The following is an 11,664-nucleotide window of genomic DNA, read 5'->3' as shown; positions in this document are numbered from 1 at the left end:
CCTCGATAGTAGAACAGCAGCCTGAACTGTAGAGTGAGACCCTGTCTCAAAAAGACAAAAAAAAAGACAGGGGATGTAGTCCAGTGCAAAGGCTGTGGGTTCAATGTTAAGTATCTGTGACAAAAAAAAAAAAGATTGAGAGGGTTACAAGTAGATGCCCCTCAGTAGTGAAACATGTGTTGCTATTATCCCTAAATACAGTTTAGTAGAAAAGCCCAAAAATTCTTAAAATGCCAACACAGAATAATCCATCTAATTTCACAATTTGTCCTAAATAATTACTGATCCCTCTGATACTACACTTGACCTTAGCCAAAAGGCCGAGAAGCAGTGCATCTGGTCACTCTGATCATTTCCTTGTCCTTTATTTCATTCTCTGCTCAAACACAAGCAAGGTCCTCACCCACGAACACTTCGGAAACGCTGACCCTAAATCAAAATCTCACAAAGTCACCTGCGTAAGTCAGTTCGGCTTTTCTCCCTGCTCTTCTCCATGCAGTGAATGCCCTGAATCATTACATTACAAAAAAAAACCTATCAAAATTCATTGACAAACTTTACTTTTTAGTACAGTTTCAGATTTACAGAATAATTGAGCATACAGGACATACATTTCCATGTTCCCGCATTCCCTTGCCATCTCCTCAGTTTTCTTTATTAACACCTTAGAAGTGACAGTGGACTAACCAATACCAGCCTGGTATTGTTAGTATAGTCCACAGCATTTGCTAAGGCTCCTTCTTCATACCATAGATTTTGACACATATCCACAATTACGTCTTCATACAGAATAGTGTCACTGTTGTAGAAAAACCCCTCAGAGTTAGATTGGCTCTTACTTTCTTCTTAAAATATTAAAAATTGCAAAAATAACTCAAATTGTTAGGACAAATGTTGCCTGCGGATGCTGTTTTGTTTGTCTTACCATTATGATCACTGCGATAAATGAGAGAACGAACTTGTATATAAATAGCAAAAATCATAGCGTTTTAAATATATAAAGGGTCTTATAATTTAGCAAATCTCATATTCTTCAAGGCTCTGTCCTTTAGCTTCTTCTGCCATTAATCTACTAACTCTGCTGCAGAGAAATAGATGAAGAAAAAACAAATTTCTATTCTAAATAATGCTCCTAAGCTCAGTGTAATCAAACGTGGATTCCTTTGTGTTGTCTATTTACATTAGGAGCCTAATCACTAGCTAGAGTCTAATTTGAGGATGTTAATTACGAATGAAAGATGTAATATTCTGAGAACAGAGGGGAATTCACCAGGGCTTTATTCCAGGAACATTTGTAGGATTTAGTCAGGACTACGAAGTTGATAAATCATTTCTGTACTTTATATTTTTTCTCCAAGACCATGGCACAATGGAAAAAAATTAAACAATGACCTTCTTGAATAGTCTGTCCTTGGATTCACTGCTTTCAAAAATATAAAGTAAGCAATTTAAATCCAGAGCTGATAAAGATGGAGATTTCAACCTTTTGATACTGTCACCCTAGGTCCTTTAGTCATGAAGAAAGGACTTACTTTAGGATGCGTTTATATTCCTTCTCGTACCTTGACAATCCTGCTATTATGACTCTCCTCTTTGTTTTAAAGAAGATAATAGCAGGCTTTATTTTAATTTACTCCCATTTTTTAAGGCACATCTACTTTATATTCCTCACCCTCTTAAAACTTATCATTAATCTCAGTCTTCACTTAAATCACCAGAGCTATTTGGCACAGACAGTATGAATACTTCTCTGCAAAGCCTTCAGAAAATTGCTATTTTAAATTTACTTTCTAAAAGACCCACTGTAGAACTTAAATTGAATATATTTGCCTCGCCCTTTAATTGTTTTGTTTCTTGGGTTTTTTGTTGTTGTTCTACTTCCGGTACCGGGAATCGAACTCACGACCTTGCGCTTGCCAGGCGGGCAAGCTAAATCCCCAGCCCCTGCCTCACCCTTTAAAATGGATCATTCTTACGTCTTTGCACAATTATTTGGGAAGATACTTTCTAAGGGTGATTACTCTTCCTAAACGCCTTGTTTTCCTCAAACAGTAATATATCAAAAGTACTTGAAGCAGAAGAATCCAGTGAAAATTAAGACTTACATTTATATTTGAGCATGCCAGCATAAATACATTTATATTTAACCTGGTTAAGAAAATACTTGTTGTAATTATTATTAATTTTAAAATTCAGAAGTACGGGGCTGGGGATTTAGCTCAGCGGCAAAAGCGCCTGCCTGGCAAGTGCAAGGTCATGAGTTTGGTTCCCGGTACCGGAGAAAAACCAAAAAAAAAAAAAAAATTCAGAAGTATGAAAATGAAGCTTTTTTTATCCAAATATTTTATTTCTTTTTTGAAGTATGCACTAGGGACTGGATCCAAGGCCTTCTCCCTGAGCTTTATCCCCAGCCTTCTGAAAAACTTATTTATATTTTTTGAGACAGGGTCTCACTAAGTGGCTAAATTGCCAGGCTGGGCAACTTGGTTCTCCTTCGCCTCCTAAGAGTGCTGGTGATACAGGCAGGCATCACCATGTCTAATCCAGATACATTTCTGAAAGTTAAATTATCTGAGAACCCGACTGCTGGCCTCCTGGGTGATCTAATGAGCCTCACAAAGTAGGTTCCCTGCGAGATTCCTGGGAACCTCTCGCCCCGACTCAAGGCCCTCAAGGCCGTAGAGATGGTGGTGAAGACACTAGCAGAGGTTGGCGGCTTCTAATCCATCCAATCCAGGGTTCCCGACAGCTCTCTGTGAGACTCTATATTCCCAGCAAAAGGAACCCTGTTTTCGTCAACACCTGAACAGCGGCAGTTAGCTTTCCTCTGTCTCCTCCGGGAGGGAAGGGCTGAGGGCAGCAGGGCAGGGATGCCAGCAGCCTCACTGACTGACTTGTGAGATACATGGTAAAAAAAAAATGTTATTACACACAATTCACTGTTATGGCTTTTACAGATTGGCAACCTGTAAATAACTTTACTATCATAATCAATAATAGCCTGCCTCATTACCACCTACAAACCACTTAAAAATAACTAGTTATCTCAGACCTAGCCTAGTGATTCTTTTATAAATATTTGTGTTACGCTGGCAAATTTTTGAAATGCCCGGTTTGTTTTCACAGGAGCCTGAGAACTGAGTCAGACACTTCAGGTATGGAACAAATTCCACTCCGCGTTTTACTGTGACCCTGGGGTCTGCGAGTCACCCCGGGGTAGAGGCGAGGAAGGAACCCAGCTAGGCTTTTCGTTGCACCCCCTTTCTTGGCTTTACTCTATCCCGAGAGCAGAGTGGACAGTGGGGAAACGCTTCCTCAGAGCCTGTCCTGGGACTGTCTTCCAAGTGACAGGCCCTACTTTAGGTTTCTTTTCTGTGCTGGTACCGTTCAATTTTCCAGTTCCCTGGATTTAACTCGTCATTCCTGAGCCAAGGCTAGTTCTGCAGAGAGACTCCAACCTACAATAGTAGTAAGACCTCCCACGTTTGCTGGTGGGTAAGGGGACATATCATAACTAAATTTTAGGAAAATTAAGATCATTTAGCTCCTTTTTTTCAAATTTTATTTTAAAGAGAATGGGGAAAAAAAGGCACAAAGTCAAAAACAAAACAATAAAAATGATACAGAATTTCAATACAAGGTGATAGGAAATGACCAATAGCTGTCATATGACGTATTGCTGTTGTCACAGCGCCTTTCTTCCCCCTCAGGTCTTTAGCCTCTCCCTGAGGATCAGGTGATAGGATTTCATGTCCAGGTGGGGGGGGGGGGGAAAAACAGTTTCTTCCTTACACTCCCAGGTCAAAGAACCTTTAACTTTAAGACAAACATTTACCCAGAGGCAAGTGTAGGGATCTTTCTCTTTGCAGTTACTTTCTAACGTGGGAACTGGACTAGGCCTCAGCTTTAGTCATGCACATATTTATGTGTATTCTTTTAATGTTATATAAAAAATGCAGAGGAATATTTAACTCACCTCAAATGAAGAGCAAAAACACTACTACTTCAAACTGGGCACAGTGGTGCACATCTATAATCCCACCTCTCAGGAGGCTGAGGCAGGAGGACCGCCCTGATTTTGAGGCCAGCCCGGGCTATAAAGTGAGTTCGAGGCCAGCCTCCACTACAAAATGAGATCGTGTCTCAAAAAACAAAAACAAACAACAAACAACCTACTACTTCAAAAATGGAGATATTTGAAAGTATTTATAGGCACATTTATGGGAATCTGTCCTACAAAGAAGGACTAGTAAGATAGGTTTGTATACAAATATAGATTGGTCTTTAGGTCTCCCAACAGTCATTGGTGTCCAAAAATACCAGGTGAACATCACCATAATGTGATGCCTATGTTGCAATCTACAGAATCAAAACCAACAACACTGTAGGAAATGTTATTGTAGTTTATAAGAAAAATGCAAAATTGCCTTTCCATTTTATAGAATTTTCATCTAGGAACTTCTACCCTGAATTGTATTTCATAAAGAAATCAAACTAAATATTAAGGGCCGAGCATGGTGGTGCACATCTGTAATCCCAGCACTCGGGAGGCTGAGGCAGGAGGATCATTGCAAGTTCGAGACCAGCCTGGGCTACAAAGTGAGCTCAAGGCCAGCCTGAACTCTACAGTGAGACTCTGTCTCAAAAAGACAAAAAACAAAAAAGTATATATTAAGGGATGTCCAGTACAGGCAGATATTTTCCCCTTATTTGCTAAAGGTGAGGATAAGTCCAATGGCACCCTTCTTACTGGTATTCTAATTAGTGTAGTGTATGAACATTCTGAGAATTCGTTTATGCAGCCGTGGAATTTTAAAACTAATGTAGGGCATGGAGGCCATTATCTTTACCTATGTGTAACGAATTCTTTCACCTGTCGTCTGGCACAGACCCAATTTTTAAGGACACAGGGATGGTTTAGTGGTAGATCCAGTGCTTTCACCAACTCAGTTTTGTTCAGTTGAACAAGCGCTCCACGCCTGTTTTATAGGAAGGCTCTGGGAAGGAGAGAGAGAGAGAGAGAGAGAGAGGGAGGGAGGGAACAGAACGTGTTCCTTGGCCCTAAAATGTGTATAAATATCATAAATCACTATGTTACTTAATAGCATAACTCGCTGTTATTTACTAACATAAACGATTATGTAAGCTTTGGGCTAAAAATGAACACATTAGCCTAGGAAGGGAAGTCAAGGAAGGCTTTAAGGAGACCTTTGAGCTAGAAAAGAGGGAACGAGGGTGTCTTGGGTAGAGGAGAAGGTGTGAGTAGCTGTACTGGGTGCACCGGGAAAGCGAGGCATGGACCAGATTATGGAAAACTTGAATCTCGTTTAGAAATCTGGATGCAGTGTTGGGAAGCTGAAAAGGAGCTGCTGAGAGATAGGAAGAAGAAAAAAATCAGTGTCGTGTGTTAGGGGGATGCGCTGCCTATACTCTCTACCAGGAAGAGGAGGCTAGAAGTCCAAAGACCGTTAAGAAGCTGTTTAACAGTCCAGGTGGAGGGTGCCAGAGTCATGAACCGAATAAGAAGCACTTTGAACAGAAAGGAGGAGGAGGACTGGTGGCGCACACCTGTAATCCCAACACCCATGAGGCTGAGGCAGGAGGATCACCCCGAGTTCAAGGCCAGCCTAGGGTACATTGTGAGTTCAAGGCCAGCCTGAACTAGATAGTGAGACCCTGTCACAAACAAGCGACAAACAAACGATGGAAAGAAGCACATTATCATAGAGTGGACAAGTCACTGATGGTCTCCTTATGGAGACAAGGAAAAAAGAACTGGGAATAATGGTTTGGGAGACAACACGACTAGAAGGTGTAAGCCCATGAAACAACCCAGGAAAAGGAACTGGAGGAAATTTGGGGGGGAAAGATGAAGTCAGCTGCTGAACACTGAAGCTAGAAGCAAAAGTCCCAGGTTCGTGTTCTAACTGCACTGCCTCTATAACACGAGCATTTCATCTCATCTGTCCAGCCTCAGTTTCCCTGACTATAAAATGGGTGTGCACAAGGCAGGGCGTTGGGGTGAGAAGGGTGTGTGACCAGTGGTTCCAAGGCCTGTTTGGCAGTTAGGAGCTGATATTCTTGTAAAGCTAGCAGGCAGCTTGAAAGAGAGCTCTGGGTTTTATTTACACCAGGGAGTGTACAATAGATAATAAGAAAGGGAAAGAAATTGCTCAAAGGAAGGAACAACTGGGATGAGGGAAAGAAGAACAAGAAAGTACTAAGGCATTTTATATATATATATATATATATATATATATATATATATATCAGTGGTATAACTGTACTGCTGGTGTCTGATGGTTTGTTGAGGGGAATAGTTAATGATTACAAGTTTTTTTTATATTTTGACCAATTCTGCATGCTTAGATCTAGTAATCTGAGCAATTTATGTGAAGACGACAATTTTCAGTGTAACAACCATTGGTGAATTCCTACAATCCTGTCTAGTGAAACTATGTATTGTCTCTAATGTTCTTTTAAATTATTATTTTCTTATTCCCTTTAATGGTTTGATCAATCTCCTATTCTTACATCTGGTAATCTGAGCAACTTCGTTGAAGATAACTATATAGAATAACTATATAATATATAATCTTAATCCCTATCATTTGGTTTGAAAACCTGTATCATTTTTAATGTCCTTGCTTTGTTTTGTTTGTACTTTGCTATTGTTCTTTTTTTTTGGTACTCTTTCCTTTAAAATAAAAATTTTTTAAAAAGAAAAAGAAAAAGAAATAGAGCTCTGGAAACCAGGAGAGAAAGACAGCAAATTAGCAGCAAAATCCTACAGTGAGTGTGTTAGATCACAGGGATAGCACAATGTACAAAATTGGCTCAAAAGAATTGGCACAGTTTCCCAAGAAGTATTAACTATTTTCTCCGTTTGTTTTCTTTCATGTACTTTCTTGTTTCTCCCTACTTTTCTCTCCCACGTCTTCCCTTTGTTTTTCCTTAGGCTTGAATAGTTTTCCAGTTTTCCCCTTGATTAGCATTTCTTTTCCCCTTTTCACCCTCCTCTGAGTCATTCCCCCTCCCCCCCCCCCCCCCGCACTCTCATTAACCCCTAACGCACCTCACACCAAGAAAAGCAAAGCTGAGCTCAGTCTTAATCCCTATCTCATTAAATTTAATCTAAGCATTGACTAAAAATGAGTCTGTAATTCCAATGTCTACTTTAGGTAGAAGCCAAACTAATCACTGGTCCCCTCCTGATAAAAACAAATTCCTGGCTCTATGAAGCTCCTCTGATTGGCCTTCACCCGGCTCCTGGGCGGTGCTATGAGGGAGCATGCGCTCTAAATCCGTCTCTCTCGCCTCCCAGCAGCTTGAAGTATCTGTTCCTCTTTCTGTGGAAGATTCTGGAATCGGGGCACTTCACAACAGTTTTTATGGCCAGGCAGTGAGCCACTGGCAGGTCCCAGGCTGAGCTTATCCCTCCGGAACTGAGTTCATCTCTCTTCTTTTTTGACTTTAAATTTCATACCTTCCAACTTTATTCTCCTTAATTTTTCCACTTCCTTATAGGGAGCACAAGTGCTAGGCTTATCTACGATACTGTGGTATTTTTCCAAGATGGAAAGAAATGAAACAGACGATAAAGCTCTGGGGTGGGGGAATTACCTCCGAAATATTGAGAGTTTGCTTCTTCCCCCTACCTTTCTTTTCCACTTTGCTCTTAAATATTATAAATCAAATTCCTTAGACTCTTACGCAGCCAGGTTCACTCTCTGTTTATGAAACCGAGGCCGAAAAGAAGGAAAGGAAAAGGCCCCCAGAAGGAAATGAGTTTGTGAACTCGGACAGTGAGCTCTGCCGGAAAGATGAAGACATTTCTGATGATGTGTTTTGAACGTAATTTGAATTTAAGACCCAAATTAAGTTCTCTCTCCTGTGCCTTTTTCTTTCCTGCTTTTGTACCCCGCTTTCTTTCTCATTTCCTCTCTCTCTGCCTCTGGTGATCTCGCTTCATCTTCTCCTTCCCCCTCCGGCTCCCCTCTCCGCTCGTATCAAATCCTCTCCGAATTTCCTGAACCTTCTGCCTCATCCGTCTCCTCCTTTCTCAGGGGAAAGAATGTGAGGAAAGGAAAGGAAAACAGAAAAAGATAAAAATCAATGGAAAAACGTGCGAGACAACGTAAGGGTAAGTAGATTTTAAAAAATTATAAGCCTCACACTGGGCAAGGTGGCACACACCCTGTCGTGCCAGCATTTGGGAGGCTGAGGCAGGAGAATTGCTGTGAGTTTGAGGCCAACCTGAAGGTACATAGTGAGAGCCTGTCTCAAATATATATATATATATATACCCCTTTATAGATTTAATAACAGTTGTGACACCTTTAGAAATTGTTAATCAGTTGACTCTTTTAACCTCAGCCTCGATACTTTTAATGTCCTACAAAAGAGGTGGAACACAGCACTGAAGGAGAAGGATTTGTGGTTTCTGTTACAGGATCCATGATGGGTCAAAAGTAACACCGGCCTAGGGAGGCGCTTCCGGTGAGAATTACACCCTGCCGCTACAACAGCGACTCCTCTCATGCTCACACCTAACCTTCTGTACTCCTTCCCCATGCTATTTCCCATCCAGTCTCCTGAGACTTCCTAACGCAGCCACGACCTGTCTTTGATGCCAAAATTACACGGAGTTTTTAGTCTCACTAGGGGCGTCACACACAGTTGCGCAGCTTGTATGCTGCAGGGTGCAGGGCGCGCCATTCACATTGCAGTTTGATCCTCCTGCCTCAGGCTTCCAGAGTGCTGGGATTACAGGCATGCACCACCATACTCTGACTTTTGTCACTTCTTTTCCCACTTTTTCTTCTGAGGCAGGGTCTCACTATGTAGTGCAGGCTGACATTGAACTCACTATGTAGTCCAGGCTACCTTTGAACTCAAGGTGATTCTCCTGCCTCGGCCTCCCGAGTTCTGGGATTACAGACATGCGCCACCATACCTGGCTTCTTTTTGTTGTTTTTTGAGACAGAGGCTCCCTATGTAATTTTGGCTGGGCTTGAACTGACTATACAGCCCGGGCTGGGTTCAAACTCATGGTGATCCTCCTGCCTCAGCCTCCTGAGTGCTGGGATTACAGATGTGCACCACCATGCCCAGCCACTCTTCATATTATCTTTAACTTGCTCTGTGGTGGTGAGCAGTGCAGAGGTAACATGTAGAGAAACACATAGGCTCCTACGTCCACGTGGGGGAGAAACCCAAACCTTTGCCTTTATACTTTGCCAAGTATAAAGAAAGAAATCTTTAAAAGTCAAATCAAAGGGGCTGGGGATTTATCTCAGTGGCAGAGTGCTTGCCTGGCAAGCGCAAGGTCATGAGTTCAATTCCTGGTACCAGAAGAAAAGACAAAAAAAAAAAAAAATCAAAAAGTCAAATCAATACTTTACATTGATTTTGTTCCTTGGTTGATATAATCTATAACAATGAAACTTCAAATATGGGTCTCACTGAGAGAACTACAAAGAATGACAAAACATGAAATATTTGTCATACTTAAAATCTGATTTCTGAAATTGAAAAAGTGTCTCCAAAATTCTTCAGCTCTGAATTGCTGATATATAGGAAAGGATAGATTATTTTTAAATGGTGAAACAAAGTTTTTTACTAATAAATTCTTCATATTATTGCAAATGAAATCATGTGAGAAGCTTTATCTCATTACACGTAAAAGAATGTGCAAGTTTTTTGAGCATATTATGGTATATGTAAATCTAACGGCTAAACTGTAGAACGTAGTTGAGCACAGATTAAGCATTTGTTTAGCTCAGCACAGATTAAGCATAAATATCACATAATTCAGTGATATTTATATAAACTTTAAAGAATAAAAACCATGGGGCTGGGGATTTAGCTCAGCGGCAAAAGCGCCTGCCTGGCAAGCGCAAGGTCGTGAGTTCGGTTCCCGGTACCGGAAAAAAACCAAACCCAGAAGGGCACAACAGCTCTGAAGCCCAGTCAACTGCTCTTAAAAAAAAAAAAAAAAAAAAAAAAAAAAAAAAGAATAAAAACCATAATCTTAACTACTTGTGCCCACGTGGTGGGCACACACATACCATCTCAGCACTCCGAGACGGGAGGCTGAGACAGAAGGATCAAAACGTCCAGCCCAATCTGAGCAATTTAGTGAATTAGCAAAAGCCTCACTCAAAAAAGAGACAGAGGATGCATTAGCTCAGCATGAAGGCCCTAGATGTCACATCCAAACCGAACCCAAAACAAACAAATCCAAAAGCAAACCTCGACTGGTTCAAGTTCTTGAGTAGAAATATCTTCTAAAAACAAAAATATTAAGAAGCTAAATTTTTATGCTTTTACTTTTTTGGCAATTCTGGGGAGAGAAGCCAGGGCCTTGTGCATGCTAGGCAGGTGCCCCACCACTGAGACGCACTCCTGACTAGGACATTTTTAACATCACTTCAACCTTGAGATTTAAACACTGAGTCCTGGACATGTAGCTCAGTGATAAAAGCACCTCCTTTACATTCAGCAGCACCTAAAGGAATCAGTAAATAAATATGTCCAAAGTATACTTACGTTTATATTATAAAGAAAAAGTATATTGTAAATGTAATTTTAATTTTTTTCAATCACTTTTTACTGGTATTAGTTCTTGTCTTATACTTAAAAGTAGTATTTTAAAATTTTGTATTTAAAATATATATTCTGTATTTCAGACCTCTGAATTAAATGAACTGACTTCATCATTTTGTTTTGTTTTGTTTTGTTTTTTCAGATAGATGCAGACCACTAAGCTAACAGTAAGCCCAGCTCAGGAAAGACGATCCATGCAAGGAGAAAACCAGGCAGTACCTTCCACATGGCAGAAATAAAGGACGCTCCTAATACATTAAGAATTCAAATCCATGTCAATCTAATTTATTTAAATCTTAACTATTTTAATTGTGGACATCTGTTTTAAAGGAATCTAGAGAGATGTGCAAGACTGTAAGATTTTCAATTCATAAAGTTTTTTAATAAGGTTTCTTTTCTTTGGAGTTGTTAAGCAAATTTATTATTCTCCATGTTTTCACTTTTCTTGAACATTAGCCTGTGTTGCTCTACCACAGGGCCATGTGGGGTTGCCCAACGGGGCGGGGGAGACCACATTCCTTCCATCTTCATGTCCTGGCTGAGCACCTGAGGCTAAGAGAGCATTTACTGCACCCATGAGCATCATATTCAAAAGGATTTGTGTGGGTTGAACCATCCCTGCATTCCTAGGATGAATCCCACTTGGTCATGATGTATAATCTTCTTGATGATTTGCTGTATTCTGTTTGCTAGTATCTTAGTGAGGATTCTTGTATGTATGTTCATTAGGGAGACTGGCTTTCTACATGCCAAAGAATACAGCTAGACCTATGTCTATCACCATGCACTAAATTAAAGCCAAAATGGATCAAAGATCTAAATATTAAAACAAAAACACTAAATCTACTGGAAGAGAAAGTAGGTAGAACTCTTAAAGACACAAGGTTAGAAAGAGAGTTCATGAACAAAACCAAACTGCACGGGAAATACTTCAAAGAATCAACAACTGGGATCTCATCTTATTAAAAAGCTTTTGCACATCAAAAGAAATCATCAACAGAGTGAAAAGACAACCCATAGAGTGGGAAAACTTTTAGCCAATTGTTCCTCAGACAA

At 40.4% G+C, this 11,664-nt stretch overlaps 1 protein-coding gene across 10 annotated transcripts in view; it reads left to right on the top strand.

Moving 5' to 3' along the window:
• Positions 1-10,999, top strand: part of Fam71d (family with sequence similarity 71, member D) — a 41,014-nt gene extending 30,015 nt beyond the window's left edge. For 3 of the 10 annotated variants that reach the window (XM_005399090.2, XM_013521934.1, XM_013521941.1), the window contains 2 exons: positions 3,127-3,155; positions 6,959-7,152. In XM_005399090.2, the coding sequence (XP_005399147.1) occupies positions 3,127-3,155; positions 6,959-7,023 (94 nt within the window). In that variant the 3' untranslated portion in view covers positions 7,024-7,152. Of the gene's footprint in view, positions 1-3,126; positions 3,156-6,958; positions 7,153-7,705; positions 7,855-8,066; positions 8,147-10,750 lie in introns of those variants that run through there. The other 7 variants (XM_005399091.2, XM_013521937.1, XM_013521938.1 and 4 more) reach the window with 5 other exon arrangements.
• Positions 11,000-11,664: the final 665 nt, after the last annotated feature.

This window comes from Chinchilla lanigera, unplaced genomic scaffold, assembly GCF_000276665.1.
Source record: "Chinchilla lanigera isolate Chin_1 unplaced genomic scaffold, ChiLan1.0 scaffold00065, whole genome shotgun sequence".
In the NCBI taxonomy this organism is placed as follows: domain Eukaryota; kingdom Metazoa; phylum Chordata; class Mammalia; order Rodentia; family Chinchillidae; genus Chinchilla; species Chinchilla lanigera.
The sequence above is the reverse complement of the archived record's forward strand: the minus strand, read 5'-3'. Positions and strand labels throughout refer to the sequence as shown.